The sequence below is a fragment of the Cyprinus carpio genome, chromosome B9, assembly GCF_018340385.1.
Source record: "Cyprinus carpio isolate SPL01 chromosome B9, ASM1834038v1, whole genome shotgun sequence".
Lineage (NCBI taxonomy): Eukaryota > Metazoa > Chordata > Actinopteri > Cypriniformes > Cyprinidae > Cyprinus > Cyprinus carpio.
In genome coordinates this window covers 28,953,202-28,965,755 of record NC_056605.1, presented here as the reverse complement: position 1 = coordinate 28,965,755, position 12,554 = coordinate 28,953,202, and the positions used below count along the sequence as shown (strand labels likewise).

At 36.1% G+C, this 12,554-nt stretch overlaps 1 protein-coding gene across 5 annotated transcripts in view; it reads right to left on the bottom strand.

Annotated features, from left to right (window-relative positions):
- Positions 1-12,114, bottom strand: part of LOC109072964 (low-density lipoprotein receptor-related protein 2-like) — an 88,749-nt gene extending 76,635 nt beyond the window's left edge. For all 5 annotated transcript variants that reach the window (XM_042731834.1, XM_042731833.1, XM_042731836.1 and 2 more), the window contains exon 1: positions 11,913-12,114. In XM_042731834.1, coding sequence (XP_042587768.1) covers positions 11,913-12,099 — 187 coding nt within the window. In that variant the 5' untranslated portion in view covers positions 12,100-12,114. The remainder of the gene's footprint in view (positions 1-11,912) is intronic.
- Between the last annotated feature and the right edge of the window lie 440 nt (positions 12,115-12,554).

Genomic DNA, 12,554 nt, shown 5'->3' with positions numbered 1-12,554 from the left:
ATAACACTGTAGCGATTGTGAATTTCAAGCCAATTTAGACACCTTTCTTTTTATGGAATTACTAGATGCTTTTTTCCCCCTGACACTGTCATTACTGGCTTAGCTTGCTGGTTTAATGTCATTACCTGAAATAAGCAAAAAAGTATAATGTTTGCAAATAAAATGTCAATATTATATTTCCATTCCAAATATAACATCCAACCCAAATCTATGAACATATTCAGTAACCGGTCAGAATTATTCATGATTTTTGATGGGACGACAGCTGGTAAGGTCAGAGAACAGCATTATTTCCCACATTAATTTTATGTAACATTCTTACCTGAGCTTTGACCTATGATTATGCCAGCTCTAAATGACTGATGCCTCAAACTTTTGCATCCATTAGCTTTAAAAAAGGAGAAAAAAAACACATTCATCATGCAGGCCTATGGGCTTACTCAGTGCCAACTACAAGACAGCAACCAAAGATCTACTCCCACAGATCATAAAACCTGACCATGATGGGTTTGAGACATCCAGATAATGTAATGTAATAAGAAATAATGTAAACATTGCAGGAGTTACTGCGCAAGATAAGGTTCAAAGATCTCCCCTACATGGACAATGCCCTTCTGCACACAACTGATCCAAAGGCCTCTTGACCGTTCTACATGCAATCGTCCGATACAAATGATCAATGCTGCAGATCCGTGAGAATTATTTTAGATGCATTCTTGTCAAAAATGTCTACAGATGTATATGGTTTTCTTTATAACAGTGACCAAAAAAGACTGTCAAGTTTATATCTCAGGAAGAAAACAAGATTTTTGAAGTTACTGTACTCTTAATATACTACTTTGTCAAAACTACTATATCTCATATTGTTTATTTTGTATATTTTTATTGAAAAACCTGTTTTGCATAACAGTTTGAAAATGTATGTGCAATAAATGAAAGCTAAGTACATTGGAGGCCTTATTTACAGACTGTTTTTCTCTAAAGTTAAATTATATTCTGTATATCCTGAGACTGAAAGAATGTACAAAGAAGGTGCTAAAAATGATGCAAAATGAAACTTAATTTGACTTTGATGATTTAAAATCTTCTTCCATGCCAAAGACTCACAACACTGCAGCAAAAAAAAAAAGTTTCTTGATGCTCATTACATCTTGTTTTCCAGAAAATGTATCTTTTTTTTTTAAACAAAACAAAATTACCACACTTAAAATAAGTGTAGAAACAATTTTCACTCAAAAAATGGTTAGTAAGTTTCACAAATAATTACAAAGAATAGGACACTGATCTTTATAATAATATATAAATAATAAAGAAATAATGATAATAAAAAATAGTAAATAATAAATCAGTGATTAAATGTGACACTTTGAAATGGAAAGACTTAAATATTATTTTCTTCAAAAACATACTTTAAATATTCTTTTTTTAGTTAACTATGAATTTAAAGGGATACTCATTCCCCAAAATGAAAATTTTGTCATTAATCACATACCTCCATGTCGTTCCAAACCCGTAAAAGCTTCGTTCGTCTTCGGAACACAATTTAAGATATTTTGGATGAAAACCGGGAGGCTTGTGACTGTCCCATAGACTGCCAAATAAATAACAGTGTCAAGGTCCAGAAAAGATATGAAAGTCATCAGAATACTCCATCTGCCATCAGACGTGCAATCTGGGTTATATGAAGGGACGGGAACACTTTTTGTAAGTGAAGAAAATTTTGTTATTGATTTTTTTATAAATAATTAATTTGTACTTTATCTCCTCTGTCTCTTATTATCACTGTATGCTGTGTATGCTCTTCTGACAGAGACAGAGGAGACTGTTGACAAAGGAATTATTGAATAAAGTTGTTATTTTTGTTTTCTTCGCTTACAAAAAGTGTTCACGTCACTTCATATAACCCAGATTGCACGTCTGATGGCAGATGGAGTTTTCTGAGGACGACTTTCATACCTTTTTTTGGACCTTGCATTGTTATTTATTTGGCAGTCTATGGGACAGTCTCAAGCCTCCAGGTTTTCAACCAAAATATCTTAAATTGTGTTCCGAAGACAAACAGAGCTTTTACAGGTTTGGAAAGACAATAAGGTAAGTGATTAATGACAAAATTTTCATTTTGGGGTGGAATATCCCTTTAAGTATGACTTTTTTTTTTTTACAGTGAATAAAAGCAAAATTGCATAAGATAAAACAGCTAAATTTAGTGAAAAAATAAGCCCAGTGAGCTCAGATTGATAGTTTTAATTCAACGTATGTTCTCTGTAAACAAATGGTTTTATGTTAAACAATTTTGCATCTCAACTAAATGTATTTTGTTTTTTGAGGATGTGTAGATATTTGTATTGAAAATCAGGACATAAATACTAAAACCGAAAGTCTGCAGTGAAATCAATCAAATCAAAGCAGCACCCATTTCAATTCTGAAAAGCAGTGCGCTCACACATCTTTAAGTGTGCATGTGATTGTTCCACTGATGAAGCGTTTGTACAACCGAATTGACAGCCAGCGGAGCCAAGCGTGCCAGTCTGTGAGCAAGCACTTCTATAGCCCTAATTCTCCTTCCTTTTGATCTCCCCCTGTGAGTGACATCTGAGGAGATAACGTACCACCCCTCTACCTTCCCCGACGGGCTCTGGGACATATCGACACCATCAGCATAGCTCAGCGGCGGAGCCCTCTGTCAGGGGATTCTGATTGTCTCTCACTGACACTGATGAATGGTGCGTGCTGTTCCTTGTCAGAAATGTAATTAGGATAAATATCGGTACAGGGTGGTACCGCAGCCCTTACACCCAAATTCCAAAAGCAAAGGGAGATGCAAGGTGGAATGACGTGGTGAAGGGCAGGAGGGCTGGAGAGGGGGTGAGCGAGTATGTCTTATCACCACTTACCTAAACACACACACACACACATACACACACACACACACACACATACAGGCAGTCCATGGTCAAATGTTTGTGATCTTCCCAAAAGAAGCTGCAGCAATTAAACTCAAAAGTTACCGGAACTAAAATTGTAAGGCTCTATAATTATTTGATTGTTCTAGGTTTAACCCATAAAATGTTCATGAATAACCTCATGCATAATTCTTTTGTAAAACAAATCCATCGTATCTAATTTTGCATGCTCTCTGAAAGCAGGTATAATCAGATTTGCGGTTAGGAATTTGAACAAGCACTGTTTGCACTGCATGAGTGATCCCTCACCTGGTAGACTATAAAATGGGCAAGAAAAATCTAGATTCCCATTGAAATAGAGACGGAAATATCATAGATATTAGAATTGTGGTCACTTTGAACTCTGGTTACTAATCAATCACATAGCAACACCCTAGAAACAATCCAGAACACCCATTTGCACACCAAAACAGTAGCAAACACCCAAATCTTTTATTCAAGTACATAGCAACATCCTAACAACCACCCAAAACACTTTTATTAAGTGCATAGCAACATTCAGGCAACCATCCATGACATTCTAGCATTGGTTTTGCATGGGCAAGTGCTACTCACATTTTCTTTGGAAAAAGCAAAAAAACACTGAAAAAAAACAAAACAAAACATTATATATATATATATATATATATATATATATATATATATATATATATATATATATATATATATATATTTATATATATATATAATCCCAAAAGAAAATACATATAATATTTATTTTTATATACTCAGAAAACACCCTGTTTATTTATTTACATTTCTCACAGGTTAGAGAATACACTTTTTTCACTGAGAAGTATAATAAAATGATATCTATAAATATTGCCAATATTGCCAATATTGCCTGCCAATAGGAAACTGAGAACTGCGCAAAACTAACGAGGTCATCATAGACATTTAGCTGACCAGAAACCTTGCAAAAAATCTGAGGTAATATGTTTAGACATCCGACTGACAAAAAATGAGTCTTACAGTGCAATAAAATAATCTCTAAATGGATGGAGGAACAACTCCCTCTTGTGAGACATGGCAGGTTGGAAGCATTATTAGCGAGATTTAAAGGAACAGTTCACCCAGAAATGCCATACAACAACAGCTTATCATAATAATGGCTCCAAAAAAGACAAATATTCAAGTTTGTTTTCCAGGTTATACATTTTTTTTTGGGGGGGGGTTATTCCCTTAATGTGCTTCCTTCAGTACGGAAGCCTGTTTTTTTCCTCAAAATTTCAAGTTTATATGTTGCAATTCTGACTTCTTTCCTTACAAATAAATTTGCAATTGCGAATAAAAAGTGCGATTCTGGGGGGGGAGGGGTATATATTTTTTCTAAGAATTGTGAGTTTATATCTCTCTATTCTGACTTTATAACTTGCAGTTGCTTGTTATAAAATAACAATCGCAAGATATAAATTTGCAATTCTGACTTTTTTTTGCAGAATTGCATAATATAAAGTCACAATTCTGATATTATTTCTCACAACTGTGAGTTTATATCTTGCAATTCAGACTTTTTTCTCACAATTCTCAACTTTTTTTTTGCAATTCTGATGACTTCTCTCTCACAATTCTGACTTTATAACTTGCAATTGCGACTTCATGTCATGCAATTGCGAGTTTATATTTCGCAATTCTGAGAAAAAAGTCAGAATTGTGAGATAAAAAGTTAAAATTACCTTTTTTATTTTTTATTCAGTAGCAGAACCAGGCTTCCATACTTCTGTACACACAAAGTTTGTAAAATATTACTACTCTCAATCCTGTCATAAATGGCTCTTCAATGTTAATTTAAACATATCATATTGGACAGCATTTTGGTTCTGTGCCATTGCAAAACAAACACTGTATTAGCAGAGCATTTATTATGTATGAGTCAGAAGTTTATCAGCCTTGTTCCCCGTGATGTGCTCTTTAATAATGGATTTTGTCCTCTGCCAGAGGGCCACGGGGGTTTGTGCTTGAGCCTCGGCGCTAAAAGCTCAGTGAGGGCCTCCTCATAGCAAGAGGTCTAGACCAAACACCACAGCAAATGCTTTTAAAGCATGCCAGCCAAATGGGCTTCCTTTTTAACTCCTTCGGCAGCCAATTGGGAAATGAACCTTTTTCCTGCTCAGTTTACTAATGATAAAATTGCTGCTCTACTCGCTCAAAGGAAGCCTTTGTTGGTAGGACATGATCCCGGAGGTTTCAGCAGCGTCTGTAATGCACAGGTAGACAATTGGCATATACAGGATCTGGGAGGTGAGATGCTCTTACCGACACCTGCTCGCAAGTAATAGAATTTTAAACATCAGCCATAGATCGTTTCCACAGACGCTGCCAGGATACGAGCGAATGAGAATGCTATATTTAAAACCTGATTTTCTGATTTTCCTGATATCTTTTTATTTATTTTTATTCCTTAATTTCTTTCCTTTCCTATACATTTAAGTTAAAGCACTAAACAAAGCAACTAAATCTGTAATAACAACTATACAGATTAATTAACTAAAATTAATTACACAGCACAGAGACAGCGCTCATTAAGGTAATAAATGATATTCACTTAAATTCTGATTCTGGCAAAATATCAGTGGTGGTACTACTAGATCTCAGTGCTGCGTTTGACACTGTCCATCATAACATACTTCTAGAGAGACTGGAAAACTGGGTCGGGCTTCCTGGGATGATTCTCAATTGGTTCAGGTCATACTTAGAAGGGAGAGGTTATTATGTGAGTATAGGAGAGCATAAGTCTAAGTGGATCTCCGTTTCATGTTGTGTTTAGAAGGGATAGGTTCTTGGACCGCTCTTGTTTAGCCTGTAAATGCTCCAACTACGTCAAAAAATGAGAAAGAACCAAATTGCCTATCACAGCTATGCTGATGATAACCAGATTTATCTAGCCTTTACGCCAAATGACTATAGCCCCACTGACTCCCTCTGCCAATGCATTGATGAAATTAACAGTTGGTTATGCCAGAAATTTCTGGCATATCCAGGTGCTTACACTGGCTTCCAGTTATATTTAGGATTGATTTTAAAGTACTTTTACTCGTTTATAAATCACTCAGTGGCCTAGGACCTAAATACATATAGCAGATATGTTCACTGAATATAAACCTAACAGACCACCCAGATCATTAGGATACCATGGGTTCACAAAAAACAAGGGGAGTCCGCTTTTAGCTATTATGCCGCCCGCAGTTGGAACCAGCTTCCAGAAGAGATCAGATGTGCTAAAAACATTAGCCACATTTAAATCCAGACTCAAAACTCATCTTTTTAGCTGTGCATTTATTGAATAAGCACTGTGCTACATTCGATCTGATTGCACTGTTTCTATTTTTAACTGTTATAAATTAATTTTAAATAATTTTTTATATCATTTTAAAAGTTTTTAAATTCCTTTTAAATGAAATAAAAATGAAAACATATAGAACAAACATATTTAAGGGGGGAAAAAATAAATAAAAATAATAAAACCCCACAACAAAATTACTCAAATTTGAACTAAAATTAAGTTGGCAACAAAAAATATAAAAATAAAAGATTATTCAAAATAGTATTATTATTGTATACACTAAAATAACACTGATTTTCACTTGCAAATGAATTGTTTTCTCTCAGTTTAACAGTATAAGTCATCTATACAACCTATCAGTCGTTGCCAAGAGCCGAAACATATCTGCCGAGAGCCTGGAAAATAAAGCCAGTGCTTCCTGACGGTATCAGCAACTGGGAAAAGCCACAGGTAAAGTAAACAGCAGTGGGCCTATCCTATTCCTGCACTCAGAAACGAAGCATTTAGCCCCGTCATTTCCTGGGGTGTCTTTAAAAGGGTTTTATTTGGACGTCTTAATTAAGATGTGCGAATGACAACAGTTATGCGATTGTCCCGGCGGGCCATTGTCAGGACAGCAGCTTGTATTATGCAAATGCCGTCCTCCTGTTGATGGGGTCTGCGCTTGTTTTTCCTTCCTTCATTAATGTCTTTGCTTACCCTGTTTTGTTTCGTTCGCTGTTTCCTTTTTTGCCCCCCTCAGTCCTCGTCTCCTCTCTGGGCATGTCTTTTCTAATTAGCCAACTTAAACCCTCAGCAGGCAAGAATCCCCGAAACTATCTGAGGGGAAAAACAAGGACGGACCAACGTCGGGTCACAAAGAGAGTGCGGTGGAGGAATTTTCATTAGAATGAAGCCTCCCAAAGGCTTAGACCCCACTGTGAGACCACAATGACACAATGGCCTGGCTGGCGGGGCTGCAGCCCCATAACTGAAAGTGTCAGCACGCCAAAAGGCCCGATGGAGACGGATAACAGAATGGGGGAATACAGTTGAGCTTCCTGCGAAAAAGAAAGCCGAAAAGAGGCCCATCCTCCTCCATTCTGCCACCCCTCTTTCCCTTTAAAAAAAATAAAGGCACTTGCCAGCCACTAGCAAGCCCCCCCAAAACATCTCTGTCCAGTCCCGCGGGGGCCATGGGAGAGGTGCCGCTTCTTTCATCAATGCCGCCTTGTTTTGGGGGGATGGCCGGAGTGAATGCATGTGCAGGAATGGCTGGCAGAGCCCAGCGCCAGAGCTGGCCGGCCATACCGCGGAGCCGAGTGCTGCAGCCTGTTTCATATGGAAATGGACGACGCAGAATGCAGTCAATTGCTTTACAACTGACTTTGGCTCGCATAGCCTAAACGGAGTCATGGAGAAAAGACCTACTGGTACGCCAAGGCAGCTTGGCATTGGTGGCGAGTGGAAAGGAGGCAAACATAGAGTCGGGAAGCCTATTAAACCATTCAGATCGGCGAAGTTGACTGCCATTTAGAATGAATTTGGAATGTGTGAGAACGAAATATCATCCAAATTATTTGTACTTTTTGAAATAATCTGCACCAATAGATGCATTAGGTCCTAAATCTACAGGCAAACATCATAAATAGTGTAAAAAATTAATAATAAACAACATTTTATATCATTTATCTAATTTGAATCTATAAATATAATATTCATTGCTTATTCATAAAATGCATTAGTATGCATAAATGAACATTAACCGAGATTAATAAATGCTGTAAAAATGCTGTTAATTTAGCCAGGGATATTATCGTTAATTGAAACTAAAACCATTAAAATAATAATAATAATAATAATAATAATTACTTAAAATAAAATAAACATTAACTAAATTAAAAGAAAATATTAAAAAGGCCAAGGCAACGTTGTTTAGTCTGAGTTTAAGTAACAAAATAACTAAAACTAAATAAACTAAAAACTAAAACTTAAATTACAAAAATAATAAAAATAAGACATAAAATATTAAAATAAAATCTGATTCAAAATATTATTGACAAAAACTATCAGTATATCAGTAATAGTAAAATAGCACTGCATTTAGTTCACAGTTTTTAAATAATTAACTAATGTTAAAAAATAACCTATTTAACAATTTACCCAGTGTTACTCAGACATTTTAATCCATTAAAGGAATAAAATGAAAACACATCATCATTTACTCACCTTCATGTTGTCAAACCATGAAAGAAGTTATTTTGAAAGTAACCCTAACCCTAATTTTTACTGACTAACAAAAACACAGACATTTTTAAAAACATTCACAGCAGTTTGGAATGACATGACGGTGAGTAAATGATCACAGGTTGTATATTTTTGGTTCGCTTTTAAGATACAATGATTTACAGCACACACTCCCTCAATCCAATGTGGTCAAACAAATGTGAACACCATCACACAGGCCTCTCAGCTTTCAGATGGCATCGCGGCAGTGACTAATACAGCCAGTGAGGGTGCTGTTTACACTGAGAGGATTAGAAGTCTTCATTAGTGCCAACTGTGTTAACTTCTGTTCCTGTTTCTAATACAGCAGCCCTGTTGCTAAAGGACTTTTACCGGAAAGGCCCAGAAGCATGTGTGAGGTTTAAGGAGCACGTGTAGAACAGGAAAAATGGGATTTTGGTATTTTCTCAGCGTTTGAAATGCAGACGTCATTACTGTTAGTTTAGCCTGTTCACACATTTGTATAATAACCTACACAGAGGAATGAACACCAAACACGCGTCAAGCGGACGTGCAATTCTTTCTAGAACAATAAACAATGACAATCTGAAAGTCGTGCTACTTAGCAGGCACAATTTCTCACTCATAGCTGTAAACTTTAAAAAGATACTTTTTTAAGAATCTTTGGAGCCTAGTGACTTTTGTGTAGACTTTTGAGTTGCTTCACGAGTACAAAAGAGCTACTTCATTCTCTGGCAAACCGAAAACTGCCCACTTTTTAAGCAGCCTTGGCTCTTTTCTAATTTTCATATTCATTTGATTAAGGATTTTCAACGTATTCTTCAATAAAGAGTTATAAGCCACACACTGTTTCAAAGCTTTATGATGTTAAAATTTCAAATATCTTAATATCTTCATGTCTCATTTAGTAGAAGATTAGAGCGGGACGGTAATATAGTTACATTTTGCGACCATATAAACAATTAAGTTGAGATTTCCTGTATATCTTTGCTATATGTCTAATATTTCTACGTTATATGAGTTTGCTCCATGATTTGGATAAAATTGGATGCACTTAATAGAAAACTTTAAATATTTTGCTGGGCGATTATATAGTTTGCATTCTGTGGCAATGAGTTATTGAGTTGAGCTATATAGTATATATTGATTTATGTAAGTTTACTGTATATATGCGGGTAAAGTTGGATATACTTGACTAACTTTGCAATAATATAGTTACAATTTATGACAAAATAAAGTTGAGATTTGTTATGTAGTAGTTCTGTCAAATGATTAATCGCGATTAATCGCATCCAAAATAAAAGTTCTTGTTTACATATTATATGTGTGTGTACTGTATATATTTATTATGTACCTATTAATACAAACACATGCATGTATATAGTTACGAAAAATATGTTATATTTGTATATTAAATATATTTATATATAATATCAATTATATAAATATATACGTATGTATATATATATGTAAATAATTTTCTAAATATATACTGTACGAGTTTTTATTTATATTACTAAATATACACATTACAAACACATATATTATGTAAACAAAAATTGTTTTTATTCTGAGTTTTTTCTTAGAACTGCAAGGAAAAAAAAGTCTGAATTGTAAGATTAAAAATCAGATTTTTTTTTTATTTTATTTTTTTCTGTGGCATAAATAGGCTTCCATAGATGTTTCAGTTTTAAAAGAGTCAAATGCAAAAGTGTTTAAGTTATGAACTTTAAAGCTTGCTGACAGCCAGGTTCAGATAAGATCCTCCGTCCAGCATCAGACTGATTTCCTCTCTTGATTTCGTGCAGGGAAATCCTGTTACAGATCATGAGGCCCCTCACTGATCCACATCTGATTGAGCCTACTGAATGAGATATCATTGTTCGCTGATCTTCACGGTATTGTGTGCACCAATGGCTTCACATAATAAAAAAAAGGCCACTGGTGAATGTGACACTGAGTGAAAGTGTCCTTTTAATCATTACAATCCAAAGACAGCTAATACGTGACTAATGAAAGTGTAAAAAATGACAAAAACAAGTTATAAATCGGCAGAATCATCACTTTTGCAAGCAATGAGTAACACGCTACTGGCTGTAAATATTAATTTATACAGGACAGTTTCACAAGCTGGTTAATAAACATCAGGAAACGAGGTGTCAAAACCTGTTTAGATTGTGCCAGCTCAGTTTAAATTAAACTGCATGCTAAACAAGGTAACAAACAACTACCTTTAAAGACCTTTGACCCTCAGGCCTGAAACTTGAGAGCTTGAGGAACCAACAGGAAGTGAAGCTCAGCGGATTAGAGAAAGTAACCCCTCCATCAAGACCCTTTTGGTCATTTCCTCCGAAAACACATGCTGAATAAAGCTGGATTAGAGGAACTCATTCCTGGCTCGCATTTCTGAGGAGATCAATCAAGGCTACGGCCACAAACTTAAACCTGATGCAAACATAGCGGCACAAAATCCCAAAAGACTGTGCGAGAATTTGTGATTTTGACGCCTCAAGGTCACAATGGTCAGTAAACTGAATTTAATTTTGCTTCTGTTTAATGCAACCATTCCAAGTCTCCCTATAAGCAAACAATCTGCAATGATTTCATATCAATTAAGACTAGTTTTCACTAGGAAACAGAGTGTTTCATGAGCAGCAATGGTCGTCTTGAGCGGCAGCTGCAGGGTAATTAGTTGCTTGATTCACATAAGAAGCTTACATACAAGGGTTGGGCAAAAAGAAAGCAGATTACATTTCGAGAAGCTCTAGGCATGCAACCACACAGAGCAACCTGTTGCTGTCAACTGACTAACAGAGAGTGCAATGGGGCAAAAAACGCGTCTCAAACTCTATCTCCTCTGCACAGCACACTGGATAAGTATTTTAGAAACAGGCCCGAGCGCAGAAACGTGTTGAATTCGCTTTGTACCAGCAGCTTGGGGTCTGCTAGAGATTGTCTTGGAGTCACATGCTCGTCTCTGTTACCTAGCAACGCCAAAGCCCGTGCAAAAGTTCTCCGAGAACCTCAAATCTGTCTGAGCGAGGCTTTGTGCGCCACAGCAACAGTGTGTAGCCTTTAACATTAACCTTAGAACTATATATCTATATTTTAAAACAAATGCACGCTTATTTTGTTTTATTTTCACGATGCAAATTTTATTTCGAGCGAAAATCCGTTCATTATAGCATGCATAAATAACAATACCGTTATTCGCACGCATAAATTGAGCGAGTGTTTATTTCTCAACAAACTCTGAGAATCTAATTGCACTTTTTCCCCAGTTATGTAGGTCAATTAAACCAGAATAATGGTGATATTATGCAGAGTTACTTGCCCGTTATGTCTATTGTTAGAAATAAAGTCCATTATATGCACTAAAGGGGACCGTATCTAAAACAAATATGATACGAAACAAGGTAATAACAAAAGTCGCAACGTACCTTGACAATCGCAATGAAGCATGCATAAAGTTATAATGAGGAGAAGTTGGAGGTGCATTGTGACGCACGGTCCTGGCTGGTGTGTCCAGCCCCTCATGAAGCCGGCCAGATGGAGCTCTTGGGACTGAGATGCAGTGAAGTGCCTCTTACTCACTTGTCCCGGGCTGATGAAAAAGGGCGTGCACATGACGCCTCCCCCCCCTCGGCTCGACCCACAGGATCAAATCCTTAACTGGCTCCCAGGAACCTGTTGAGATCACTGACTAGCCTGCTTAATGTGTGCATGGTGCAACAGTCACAGTATGTGAATTATATACATATATTCACTGCTATTATAGCTGTAATACATTGATAATAAGTATAGCCTAATGAATAATAATTGTTGTTTATGAAATATTAATTATTACTGTACATGTATTTTATTTACTGAGACACCTGTTGCTGCTTTGCATGTTTCCAGATTCTGCAATAGAAAGAAGGATGAGAAATTGTTTAAGATTGCATTTTTTTTTTTTTTTTTTACCGTTGTTTGAACACTTTTAAATGCTAAACTATATTTTTGAAATAGACACTGGGCAAAATGACCACTTCTGGTAATAAGATGACATATACTATGTATATACTATGTTTGGTCATCTACTA